The sequence below is a fragment of the Nicotiana sylvestris genome, chromosome 9 (assembly GCF_000393655.2).
Source record: "Nicotiana sylvestris chromosome 9, ASM39365v2, whole genome shotgun sequence".
Classification (NCBI taxonomy): domain Eukaryota; kingdom Viridiplantae; phylum Streptophyta; class Magnoliopsida; order Solanales; family Solanaceae; genus Nicotiana; species Nicotiana sylvestris.
This window is the reverse complement of record NC_091065.1, coordinates 85,104,762-85,118,827: the sequence shown is the minus strand read 5'-3', so window position 1 is coordinate 85,118,827 and position 14,066 is coordinate 85,104,762. Positions and strand designations below refer to the sequence as shown.

The following is a 14,066-nucleotide window of genomic DNA, read 5'->3' as shown; positions in this document are numbered from 1 at the left end:
AATCCTCTGACAGCTCCATATGTGGTGGAACGACTTAGGAAAAGTCAGCAGAGGGACTGTGGTAAAAGTTTTGGGTGGCCTTGTCGGACTTTTGAAAATCAAACCAAGATTAGATGTGATTGAGGCCTTGATACCTTTTTGGGACCCGGCTCACAATGTTTTTCGCTTTTCTGATTTTGAGCTCACCCCTACACAAAAGGAAATTGCGGGCTATGCCGGCCTGGGCGAAAATTTTAGAAGTCATTACCCGGTGTCGCCAAGAATTGTGTCTCCTCACAAGTTTCTAGATATGTTGAGTATTAGTCGGGAGGTTCAGGATGGGAATTTATCTGAAGGGTTTTGCACTTTCCAATTCTTGTACCAGCGCTATAGCAATCCCCAAGGTTTTGAAGCACCAAATACTGGTTTGACCCATGTAGGAAACAAAGATAAATGGGAAGCACGGCGTGGCTTGGCCTTTATAGTAGCATTCTTGGGTGTCATAATCTGTCCGAGAAAAGGCGGCAACATAGAATTGGGTCTCATGGGAATGGTTGATGTCATGATCAAGAAAGCTAACGGCACCCCGGTTCCAATGATCTTATCTAAGATTTACCGAACTTTGACCATCTGCCAAGAAGGGGGGAAATTCTTCCAGGGCTGTAACCTACTCCTATAACTATGGATATAAGAACATCTCTGTCACCGTGTCGGGTATATGAACTACGACATGAATGGTTTGATTTGCATCGAAGAATTTGAAAACCGAGTGGCGGGTGTTGAATTTCCAGAGGGTACAGAGGCTTGGTTTGCACACTTAATTTCTTTAACTTCGGACAAAATTGAGTGGACTTTCGGATGGCTCCCTATCACCGAAATCATATATATGTCAGCCGAGGTGTGCTATCTTCTCCTAATGGGTCTCTGGAGCATTCAACCATATGCTCCTCACTGGGTTATGTGCCAACTGGGCAGGTTTCAAACTATTCCCCATGACGAAGATATGAGTCGACAAGTCGTCGAATTGAGCCCAAAGGCTCTATTTCCACAAGGAAGAGTTCGTCATGTTTGTAATGAGTGCAAATTTCTAGAACCTAAAACTCTAGTGCGGGATCTAGCTAAGGGTGAGGTAGATCCTAATTACATAAATTGGTTTGGTAAAAGGTTTCAAATCCCTCGAGACCCCGAAAGGCCTGCTAAAAGACCTCACATCCAGCAATTCACAAACGACTCCCGGGAGCAATTGGACTGGTTGACGAAAGAAGCAAGCTATAGGGCCAAGATAAGTAAATTAGAGGGACAAATCAGGGACCTCAAGTTTGACAATAGTATCCAGGTTGTTGCCGATGAAGGGGAAAAGAAGAAGCTGGCTCAAGAAAACAAAACCCTCAAGGCTCAGATCTAGAAAATGAGAATAGCTGCTAGGAACCAGGAAAGAAGCCGAGCAGATGAAAGGCTTATAAGTGGTCTCAAAAAGAAAGTAATCGAGTGTCAAGATGACTTAGAAAAATCTGAGGCTAGTCTAGCAAGAGTTCGAGCACAACTGGCAAGGAACGCAGAAGGGCGGGCAGAGTTTGTGCGACAGATAAAAAGAAAATATGAGAGAACAGTCATAAATTTGAAGAGAAAGCTAACTACCCTTGAAAATGAGGCGACCAAACAGGCTAGGAACTTTAAAGCCGAAAGGGAACATTGTTATGCTTTGATGGCCCAGATGGAGGAAGATATGCAACAGTTGCAGAATCAGAACCACCGTGACACCCAAGTGCTAGAAGCTCGGAATCAGCAAATCGGGCGTTTGCTTCAAGAAAAAGGTATTATCCGGGAGAGGGTGAGAGCAATTGCCGACTACATCGTAATGAAATGCCACGCATGTGAGGACATGACTTGAACCACTTTCTTTGCTGCAGTAATGACATTTGTCCACCAAATAATGAGTGATATGGAGCGCCTTCAAGGGGATCTTGCACATAGGCCCGTGGCAAGACCGAATGATGTCCCATAGGCCCCAGGAGTCGAAGCACTTATGTACTTATGAGTTTCATTTATCGAGTCTGTATTTTAGTTTTTAGTTTAAAATTTGTTTTGAGTCTATTTGTAGTTTTTAAAATTCCAAGAAATGAGTATGTTGGAGTCTTTTGTAATAGAAAAGTTTAGGAGTTTATTAATGAAAATTGGAAATTCCCAAAAAATTGTTTCTTTATTTTTCGCATTTATTTCTTGAACTACGTAATGATCTGATTCACTCGGCGTCGTGATACGTAGGAAATCCTCATCGGATCCGGTCATGATTTTTGTAAATAACTCAAATAAGAGAGGTATGTGGAAGGAAAAAACCGAAAGAAAAAACAAAAAGAAAGAAAAAGGGATCCAAAGAAAAATCAAAAGAAAAACAAAAAAAAGAGCAAGGAAAGAGAGGAAAATAGGAATATGAGGAGAAACATCAAAGAGCCAAGTGGAAAGAAAAGAAAATTAGGGAAATAAGCAAAGTCGGGATGAAACATGCAACCGTGGCTAAACATGTAGAAACACATTTAACTGTATAGGTGAATCACACCCCCAACGTGTGATTACCTATGTGTTAATTGCTTCAAATTGACCAGTTTGTTGTCTATTGTTAAGTACAAGTTTTATATTAAGGTAGTTGGTTTTATGGTAATCTGGCTTCACATCCGTGCTTCACATCCGTACTTCACGAGATCAAAAGGAAGTGTTGAAATGTCTTCAGAAAGTCAACTGCCAACAATCCCTATTCCGGAGGATAGCCCGATCTCGGCCATCCCAACTTCCGAGTCAGCAACTGCTGAGGAAAATAGGATTCTGCGTCTCTGCATGATGGAAATTTGGGACGCCTGGGCCAACGGTAGAGAACCACCAAGTGCAATACCTGGATTCCCCGAGCTATTTTCCAAGGCGAGTGGGATTTCCAAAATCCCCATAAGTTATCCAAATACCCCACTGGGATATCCTACCATCTCAATCCACTTTGCTCGGACACCTTCTGAAACTCGCCCCTAGGTGTCAATGTCAGGTGCGGCCTCAAACATATTCACTGCGTCGCCTTGTTCAGCTATGGCACAACCCACTCTACCCAGGCCTAGCTTCGATCCATCTTCCTTTACATTTCAAGCATCATCTTTCCCACTGGAACCTAACTAGTTTACTACCAATGCTTACCCCCAGCCACCCCGGTACGAGTTTACTGCAGGGTAGGAGAAAACCACAAAAAACCCTGAACAAGAGGAGATTACCAGAAAAATGAGGAGCATGGAGCAGAGTCTCAAAATTATACAGGGTTTGAGCGGGTAAAAGAGCGTATTCTACACTTACCTGTGTATATTCCCACACGTACATTTACCCTTGGGTTTCAAAACACCGAAGTTTGAAAAGTACGACAGGCATGGGGATCCCATAGCCCACCTCAAGAGGTACTGTAACCAATTGCGGGGAGCAGGTGGAAAAGAGGAGCTTGTCATGGCTTATTTTGGAGAGAGCTTGGTTGGCATTGCTTATGAATAGTACATGGATCAGGATATATCTCGTTAGCATATCTGGGATGACCTGGCTCGGGACTTTGTCAGGCAGTTTCAGTATAACATCGACATTGCCCCTAACAGGAATTCATTGTCAAATCTAAAGAAGAAGTCCTCGAAAAGCTTCCGAGAGTATGCTGTCAAATGGCGCGAACAAGTGGCTAGAGTCAAGCCTCCAATGGATGAAACAGAGATGGTTAGTGTTTTCCTTCAAGCCTAAGAGGCTGATTATTATCAGAACATGATATCTGCGATGGGGAAGCCGTTTGCTGAAACCATCAAAATTGGTGAAATGGTCGAGAATAGTTTAAAAATAGGGCGCATATTGAGTCAGTCTGCTATAAAGGCTACCTCCCAAGCAATTCAAGGCGGCTCTGGAGGTGTAGCAAACCGAAAGAAGAAGGAAGAAGCGGTAATGGCAACTTCAAGTGTTAGAAAACCCCGTTCACCCAGACCTTATTACCCTGAAAGAACCCCACAACATTACTATCCCCATCAGGATGTGGCCTATGCTATGGTTCCTCAGCCATATGCAGTGATGAATGCCCAACCCTACGTTAGGACACAACAACAATTCAATCAAAACCGAGCTCCATTTCCCAGAAATCAACCTCTTCACCAAGCTCAGTATAATCCTCGACCTCCACTGAACAACTTCCCCCACAATGCCCGTGTTCGGGAACCGCCCAAGATGGCAAACTTCACACCCATGGTGAATCATATGCCAGCATTTTCCCTAAACTTGTCTAGATGGGTTTGTTGTAGCCTGTACCCTAAACCAGGCAGAACCCAGCATCGCTCGCTTACAAAGCCAGTACTCGATGTGCTTACCACTCAGGGGCGGAAGGTCATGATACAGATGACTGTTGGACCTTGAAAAGGGCTGTGGAAAACCTCATAGAATAAAAGCGAATAGTGCTAAAGGACGAAGACATTCCTAATGTAACCAACAATTCATTACCGGCTCACAACAACGGGCCGGTTATTAGAATGATTTGTGAAGATAGAGAGGTTGACCCACCCCTAAAAGCCATCATTGCCATAGCCGATGTGGAAAATAAGCCAAAGGCTACCGTAAAACAATACAAGTGGGAGAAGAAGTGTAAACCCACCCCTCAAAATACAGAAAAGAAAGAGGAAACCAAAGCTGGAGCAGCGCCCTCAAAAGATGTTGTTCTCTATATTCCCCGGGGTCATGAAAAAGGACAGATGTCATTGAGCCCTCCAAGAAGGTATGAGCTAAACAAGGGATCTAAAATGTATATTCCTAAAGGGACCTACGTGGTGTAGGGGCCAGTAATTTCACCAAGGCTGAATGAGCCCGTGGTTATTGGCCGCGCACTGCAGAGGCCCATGACAGGTACCACTACCATTCCATGGAATTACAACAAGGCGATAGTAACTTACAAGGGTAAAGAGATCTCGGGAGAAGTTAAGGAAAATAACCCGGCTAAGAAATAACTCAATCTAGAGGAAGTGAATCATGCCATGAAGAAGTGTTTCCCACTCAAGAAGCCAGTGAGTGTTCAAGAAGTAGAAGATTTCTTCCGAAAAATGAAAATGGCGGACTACGAGATAATTGACCAACTTTGGAAGTCTCCTGCTCAAGTCTCTTTGTTGTCTCTGCTAATGAATTAAATTGAACATCAAAAAGTGTTGATCAAAACTCTCAATGAAGCATACGTACCCATTGAAACCACTGTGGAACAGTTGGAGAAGATGGCGGAGAGGTTTCTTGCAGTCAATCAAATCTCTTTCAGCAAGAATGATTTGCCCCCGGAGGGGGACTCCCACAACAAAGCCCTTCATCTGATAGTTAAATGAGAGGGATATTATGTGAAAAGGGTCATGCTGGATGGTGGTTCTGGAGTAGATATTTTCCCTCTCTAAACTCTACAACGAATGGAGATCGGAACTGAGAGAATCAGGCCCAACAAAGTCTGTGTGCATGCCTTTGATGGCATCAAGAGAGATACCATTGGTGAGATTGATTTGATTCTGACTATTGGACCGGTGGATTTCGAGGTGACCTTTCAGGTCCTGGATATGGATACTTCCTATAATTTCCTCTTGGGAAGAGCTTGGATTCAGATAGTAGGGGTTGTACCTTCTACTTTCCACCAGATGGTGAAATTCAAACATGAAGATCAGGAGATTGTAGTTCATGGAGAAGATGAGCGATTTACCGGGACCCGTCAGTCCCATGTCTCGAGGCTAGAGAAGGAAGTGAACATATAGTCTATCAAGCTTTCGAGATTGTGGTCGCGACCAATGTGAAGAAGGAAACCCTTGTCCTCAACCCTTTCTCTCAAATGCGTCAATTATGGTTGCCAAGGAAATGATTAGGAGTGGTTATAAACCCGAGAAGGGGATCGGAACGTCATTGCAAGGAATCACTGAACCTATCACTCTGGATGCTCGCAAGAAGTTCTTTGGGGTAGGTTTCCAAACCACGTCAGCTAATGAAAAATGGGCAGAAAAATGAAAGAACAATGGTTGGGTCTTGCCTCAGCCGATTTCGCATCTTTATAAAATGTTTGTCAGGCCCAAGTACAATGAGGAAGATGAGGCCTTCACGGCCGAGGAAATTGAAGAAATCTGTGGGGCTATGAGGTAGATGATGTATGAAACCCACATAGTCCAACCGGGAGAAGGCTCAAGCACCGCTGAGGTGCTATACATGGGACCCAATGCCAAGCTACAAAATTGGAAGGCTACCCCGTTCACAATCAGGCGGGAATCCTAGTAGTCCAGTCCTACCACTTTTTCTGCTTCACGAGTTATTTCAGGGTGTAACTCGGATGTTTTCTCTAGTTTCCTGTCTTTAATTTCGAATGTAAACCCTTTTATCTTCAAAATTCAATTCAATGAAACCAATATTTCATCATTCATCTCTCTTTATTCTTTCTGATTTTTGTTATTTTTTCTCTCTTATTTTTTTCTTTCAGTTCTAATAATGCAGCTTTAAATAACATGACATGCTTGTGGACTTTATGCCTAGATCCAAACACGCTGTCTATTTGTGAAATAATAAACCAAGAACCAGAATATGATAAAGAAGAGGCTTTTAGGGAAATAAATCGAGAACTGGAACAATTTGAGAATAAACCTAAGCCGAACTTAAATGATACAGAGCCGGTTAATTTGGGTAGTTTTGAAGAAGTCAAAGAAACTAAGATAAGCATTCACACAGATGCAAAAACTCGGGACGCATTGATCCAACTTTTGTTTGAATTCAAAGATGTGTTTGCTTGGTCATACGATGACATGCCAGGACTAAGTGTCGATTTGGTGGTTCACAAGTTGCAAACCTACCCCGATTATACCCCTGTCCAGCAAAAGCAAAGAAAGTTCAAAACTGATATCAGTGACAAGATTAAAGAAGACGTCACAAAATAGTTGAAAGCGGAGGTGATCCGAGTGGTTCGATACACCACATGGTTAGCCAATGTAGTTCCAGTGCCAAAGAAGGATGGGAAAACTCGAGTGCGTATGGACTACAGAGATCTGAACAAAGCAAGTCCCAAGGATAAGTTCCCTTTGCCGCACATCCACATCCTTGTTGATAACTGCACCAAACATTAGATACCGTCCTTCGTGGATTGTTATGCAGTATATCACCAGGTGTTGATGGATGAAGAGGATGCAGAAAAGACAGCTTTCACCACACCCTGGGGCACCTACTATTACAGGGTCATGCCTTTTGGTCTGAAGAACAACGGGGCAACCTATATGAGGGCCATGACTGCCAATTTTCATGACATGATGCACCAAGAAATAGAGGTGTATGTAGACGATGTGATTATCAAATCCAGGACCCAGGACGACCATGTTCGGGACTTGAGAAAATTCTTTGAGCGGCTATGCAAATATGATTTGAAGCTAAACCCAGCCAAATGTGCATTTGGGGTTCCTTCTGGCAAACTCTTAGGATTTATAGTCAGTCAGAGGGGCATCGAATTAGACCCGACAAAGATAAAGTCTATTTGAGATTTGCCTCCTCCAAGAACCAAGAAAGAGGTTATGAGCCTGTTGGGAAGGTTGAACTACATTAGCCGATTCATTGCTCAATTAACTTCTACATGTGAACCCATCTTCAAGCTGTTAAAGAAAGATGCAGCAATTAAATGGACAGACAAGTGCCAAGAAGCTTTTGACAAAAACAAAGAATATCTGTCGAACCCGCTAGTCTTGGTCCCACCTGAACCGGTAAGGCCTTTGTTCTTGTATCTGACGGTCTTGGAAAATTCTTTTGGTTGTGTCCTCGGGAAACACGATGTGACTGGAAAGAGGGAGCAAGAAATCTACTATTTGAGTAAAAAGTTAACAAGCTATGAAGCTAAATATACCTTGTTGGAAAGGACTTGCTGCACTCTGACTTGGGTTGCTCAGAAGTTGAGGCATTACCTGTTGGCCTACACCACTTACCTCATTACCAGGTTGGACCCTTTAAAGTACATATTCTAGAAGCTAATGCCCACATGGAGGTTAGCAAAGTGGCAGATCCTACTCACTGAATTTGTCATAGTCTACGTCACTCGCATGGCAATGAAAGCCCAAGCTTTAGCAGATTACCTGGCTAAAAACCCTGTTAACGATGAATACCAGCCTTTGAGCACCTACTTCCCGGATGAAGAGGTAAATTCAGTTGAGATAATATCAGAAGACACCAATGCTTGGAAAATGTTCTTTGATGGAGCTATAAACGCAAAGGGCATTGGAATTGGGGCAATCTTAATCTCGCCCACCGGTCAGCATTATCCAACCACAACCCAACTTTGGTTTTCCTGCACAAACAACACTACCAAGTATGAAGCCTGCATCATGGGTATGAACATGGCAATCGACCAAGGTGTCGAAGAGTTGTTGATTATGGGAGATTCGGATCTGATTATCCGACAAGCTCAAGGAGAATGGGAAACTCGAGATGTCAAACTTATTCCCTATAGGAAACATGTAGAAGATCTTAACAGGCGGTTCAAGTCAGTTGAGTTCAGGTACATTCCTCGTTTTCACAATGAGTTAGCCGATGCGCTCGCTACTTTGGCCTCGATGCTGCCATACCCAGGCAATGCCCACATTGACCCGTTAGAAATCCAAATCCGGGAAAGGCACGGTTACTGCAATATAGTTGAGGCCGAACCAAATATTCAGCCATGGTATCATGATATCAAGAGATTTCTGAAAACTAAAGAATATCCCGAGCAGGCCAGTGGAGACAAAAATAGGACCATTAGACAGCTGGCAAGTGGTTTTTTCTTCAGCAGTGATGTCTTGTACAAAAAGACTCCGGATCTCAACTTGTTAAGATGTGTTGACACCGAAAAGGCCGGAAGAATCATGTACGAAGTGCATGCATGAGTGTGCGGACCCCACATGAACGGGTATGTTTTGGCAAAGAAAATCCTCCGAGCAGGTTATTACTGGATGACTATGGAAAAAGACTGCTTCCGTTTCGTGCGGAAATGTCATCAGTGTCAGGTGCACGGGGATCTGATTCATGCACCACCTACAGAGTTGCATCCCATGTCAGCACCTTGGCCATTTGTTGCCTGGGGTATGGATGTCATTGGGCCGATCGAGCCAAAAGCTTCAAATGGGCATAGATTCATATTGGTCGCTATTGACTACTTCACAAAGTGGGTTGAAGCAATTACTCTCAAATCTGTCACCAAGAAAGTTATGGCAGACTTTGTGCATTCTAATCTCATTTGTCGTTTCGGTATTCCTGCGACTATCATTACAGATAATGCTACAAATTTGAATAGTCACTTGATGAGGGAGATATGTGAGCAGTTTAAGATCACGCATCGAAATTCTACTCATTATCGGCCCAAAGCCAATGGTGTCATCGAAGCAGAAAACAAGATCATTAAAAAGATTTTGAGAAAGTTGATTCAAAGTTCAAGGCAGTGGCATGAAAAGTTGTCATTTGCATTGTTGGGATATCACACTACTGTGCGCATATCAGTCGGAGCAACCCCATATCATTTGGTTTATGCAACTGAAGCTGTAATACCTACAGAAGTTGAAATCCCTTCTCTTCGGATCATTGTTGAAGCTGAAATTGAAGACAGTGAGTGGGTCAAAACCCATATGGAACAGTTAACCCTGATCGATGAAAAGCGAATGGCCACAATCTGCCACGGGCAGTTGTATCAACAAAGAATGGCCCATGCCTACAACAAGAAAGTGCGGCCTAGAAACTTTGAAGTGGGGCAACTCATTTTAAGGCGTATTCTTCCCCATCATCATGAAGCAAAAGGAAAGTTTGCTCCTAATTGGAAGGGACCATACATTATCAGAAAATTGTTGCCAAAAGGGGCGTTATACTTGGGAGACATCAAAGGAAATGACCCCGAAACAGTTGTGAATGCAGACACAATCAAAAGGTACTATGTTTAATCCTTCGGCACCAACAATATTATCCGATTAGGATGATGAAGGCTTTCATTCTTGCTACTCCAAACACTCCAATCCTTTGCTAACCCATTGAGTCGGTTACCTTTCTTTCATTACCCTCTTTGGAACTTGAAGACATTTGTAAAAAAAATCAAAACAACAAAACAAAATGTTTCCCTGAACTACGTTCGACTTGATTCCGAAAGGATACGTAGGCAGCCTCCCTCTGGGGTTCAGTCACACCAAAACCAAAATCTGATTTCCCCCAAAAATGAAACTGGGGCAGGTGTTATAATGGTTCAGCGATGATCCCGCCTGAACGGTTCCAAAGTTGTAATTCGATCCAAGTTCTTTTTACCCCAAACCTTGTTCAAATCCTTCCGATCAATCGGTGTAAGATGTTCTAGACCAGAAAACGCGTTTGTTTGGATCCGATGAAATCAAGATGAGGGAAATAAAATGAGAGAGTCTTACTGGTGAAAACCCACGTGCACCATAAGTCGATGATGAACAGAGAAATTGAAAATGAGAGAGTCTTGTTAGTGAAAACTCGCAAAGAGCACTATAAGGCGATGGTAATAAGAGAAATGAGAGATATCGATTGGCAAAAACCCATAAAGGGCGCCGTTGATCGAAAAGAAGAAACCCTTCACCACCATCGACACTGAAAGAGTCCTAGCAAGGTTTCTCGGTTTTTTAAAACACGGGTTGCAATGGGTTTATGAGAAGTTGGATAGTTGTGCAGATCGGGTATCCAGTCCAAGAAGCATGTCATGTCTATTGAAGTCTGCGTGCACTCCAGATAAGTCTTTCTTTACTCCCCGAAAGGGACACTTCTCCTTAAATTTACTTTTTTGTCCTTTGTTTACTTTTCTTTGAATCCTTTTCGGTCTAACTCTGTTCCGAAGCTAATATAAAGAAAAGGTGGCAAGATTGGTTTTACAGGGTGCTGCTTAATAAAAGTCAAGTCCAAAGAAAAACACCCAGCCTCAACGGGTGCATCAAGTCGATCCTGACTGGCCATGATGGCCGATACTCTAAAATAAAAGTTATTGAAAATGAAAAGAAATCCAGAGTCAAAAGCCCCTAGAGGCAAAATAAGGTGAAAAGACCAAAGCCCCACACGGTTGAACTGTCATCGGGAACGTTTGGAAATTTGAGTTCCTCGGTTTTAGGAGAGAGATCAATCTTCAGAAAAGCCAGCAAACGTTAGAGGTTCTCACCAAAAGAGTTGGGCCGAGATCAAGTGATCAAAAAATAATCAAGGCCATAAAACCAACCACCGTTTCAAACTAACAATTATTCTTTGTTTGAAAATTTTGAAACAGGTGCAATCCAAAACAACCGTTGTGAGCACGTGATTTTTGCCCTATATATGAATAATTCCCAAAATCCCAAACAAAATAATTTTTCTCTTTATTTTTACCAGTTTTTGTGCATCTTGGTGTTATTTCCTGATAATTGTTGCATTTTATTTGCACATGTTAATTTTTATAAAATACAAAAATATGCATTTTTGGCATTTAAGCTTTAGTTTTATATTTTGGTAGCTATTAGGTTTAAGTTGTTTAGAACAAAACATGAGAAATCACAAAGATAGTTCACCTTTGCATTTGTCATGAAATAGTTTTTTTTTACTTAAAACAATTTTTAGGAATTAATTAATCTTTGTTTCGGAATAATTTCATGTTAGTTTTACACTTTTACAAAAAATTAGAAAATTAGGAAAATTGTAAAAAACGGAAAAAAAAGAAGAGAAAAAGAAAAAAAACAAACAACAAAAAGGAAATAAATACATAATGGAATTAAGCTTGTTTAAGACCCGGAAGTTGGGCCAAAGGCACCAAACGTTCAGGCCCAAAACGCCTCAAATTCCTTAAATCAAATCCAGCCCAAATCCCCCAACCCAGTCCGGTTCATAACAAATCCAAACGACGTCGTTTCGGGGCCCTTGGATCAGGACCGTTGGATCTCATCCATCCAACGGTCCGGAACTAACGAGGTTTCAAGTATATATATGTCCGAATCAGACCCCCCTACCCCCATTTACGTCGTCTTCCCCACCCCACCCTTTCTCGCCTAACCCTAATCCGCGCCGCCCTTAAAAAACCTTGCCGGCGGTGAACGTGACTTACCCCGTTCACCCTGAAAATAACACCATGGGTTCCCCTCACCTTCCTCTTGCTACTACACTCATTGGTTTGCCTCGAATAGGGCCGAAACTCTTCGAATCTCGATTTGAAGTTTTCCGGCCAATTGATAGTTTGTCCGATTCGGCCCAAATTCACACCCTACAATCCCCAGCCTTTCCTCAACTCCAATTTGTGGTTGTTTCTTCTCGAAACACCCCGAAATGTCCCAAAAATTAGATCTAAGAATCATGACCCAAACCCTAAAATCAAATCCTTCTGATTTCGAACCGTAGCACCCTTAACCATGTGTTCTCGTGTAAGAACACATGGTTGGGGATGTTACGCGTCAAAAATCTAAAAGGGTTCGTATGTTCTTGACTGGCCGGAGTTTTTTTTGCCTTGGTGAGTTGTTTTGTTCTTTCTTTTACTGTTTCTTTACTCGCATGGTTAAAATATTACTTACAGTCATTGTTTCATTATTGTCCTCTTAATTTTTGGTTTAACTTTTGGTTCTGTTAATTTTTCTGAGTTTGTTAGTTGATTGAATGATTATAATTTTGTGGATTAATAATTAGTTTAAGTTCTTTTAATGTTATTTATGGTAGCTTAATCACATTCTATTTTCGTTTTAGCTTATTTGAGTTGGTTAGTTGAACATCATTGAGTTAGTCAGTCTGATTAGCTGGTCTCTGTTTGTTAATTGATTAATTTTAGTTGGTTTCTGATTGTTAATTAATTGATTTAGATTAGTTTCAGACTGGGTTAAGGTATTGGGTTTAGTTATTAAGGGTAAGGGTAAGGTCAGTGATTCCGAGAGGCTTTCAGGGGTAGTCTGGGTAGGGAAAATGGTAGTTCTGATAAGAATAGTAATATCAAGGTATAAAGAAGGGCAGTATGGGTATTGTAGGGGTAGAGGAATGCTTGAGGACCTTCTAGAAAGGGTTTCAAGTGTAAATTTTAATAAGTACACTGCAGTTACTTGTTTGGCAAGATAAGAATAGAGGTACCAAAATGAAAATAGAAAGGGACTAATTAGAGAAATCAGAACTGAGTTCATTCTTTGGGGTTTTGCCTATAAAAGGGCATTAGATGCCTTGGAAAAGGGGGCTGCTCTCAGATTTTCTGCCTTGAGCCTTAAGTTTTAATCTGAGCATTCATTACTTCTGTATTTTAATTGGCATTTCAATTTTAAGTTATTCAGAAAACAAAACATCAAAAAATGGAAATCTGAAACAGTTCCAAAGTTTCATTCTCAGTATTGGGTTTTAGTTGTGAGGGACAGGGGTATGTTAGCCTGATTTGTGGAAATGGGCTCGCATTTCTGATTTTGAAGTAATCTGTCTGTGTCTCTGTGTTGTCACATTGCTGGTTTGCTACTGCTGTTATTCAAAATACTTGAACCCTCACCTTTTCTCTATTTCATATTCAAATTTCCAGGTACATTTCCCTGAATCTCAATGGTGTATGTTGAAGTTGAAATGAAGTGTTCCAAGACTTGCTATTCAATTGAAAGTAGTCTGTCTCTTTAATAATAGCAGTAGTGTACTTCCTTGTTATGTAATTGGCAGAATGTGTATATTGAACTTGTTCATTAGGGTAGATTACATGTTTAGAACTGTTTAATTGGGCATCTGGGTAGTCAAGTTCTTGTGTATAATCCGGGGTGAAGTTCTTTGAAAGTAAGCATTGCATGTTTATACTGTTATTTTCTGTTGCTTAAGTTTCATGGTATGCTGTTTTAATTTTGGATCTAAAATGAGTTGGGCACAATTTCATGCTAAATCAACTTTGGGCCTAGCGGATGTGAAGGCAGCCCAGACTGTGGTTATACAAGGGATTGAAATAGGGCCCAAGGATTCAATCCCTGGGCTGTGTGAATGCAAGCTCAGTCTTGGGCCTGCCCTGGGCCTGACGCCGATGTGCTCTAAAGGGGCTGTGTCCGCAGCCTCGGCTTGGTTGGGCTTCGTGAGCTCAGGGCCCATTCGATTGGTATTTTGTCCGTATTTTCTACTTCAAATTC

At 41.9% G+C, this 14,066-nt stretch overlaps 1 protein-coding gene across 1 annotated transcript; it reads left to right on the top strand.

The window, feature by feature from the left end:
- Positions 1 to 7,985: 7,985 nt before the first annotated feature.
- Positions 7,986 to 8,873, top strand: LOC138877868 (uncharacterized). Its single transcript, XM_070157512.1, has one exon. The coding sequence runs from the start codon at positions 7,986 to 7,988 to the stop codon at positions 8,871 to 8,873; it is 888 nt and encodes a 295-aa protein (XP_070013613.1).
- Positions 8,874 to 14,066: the final 5,193 nt, after the last annotated feature.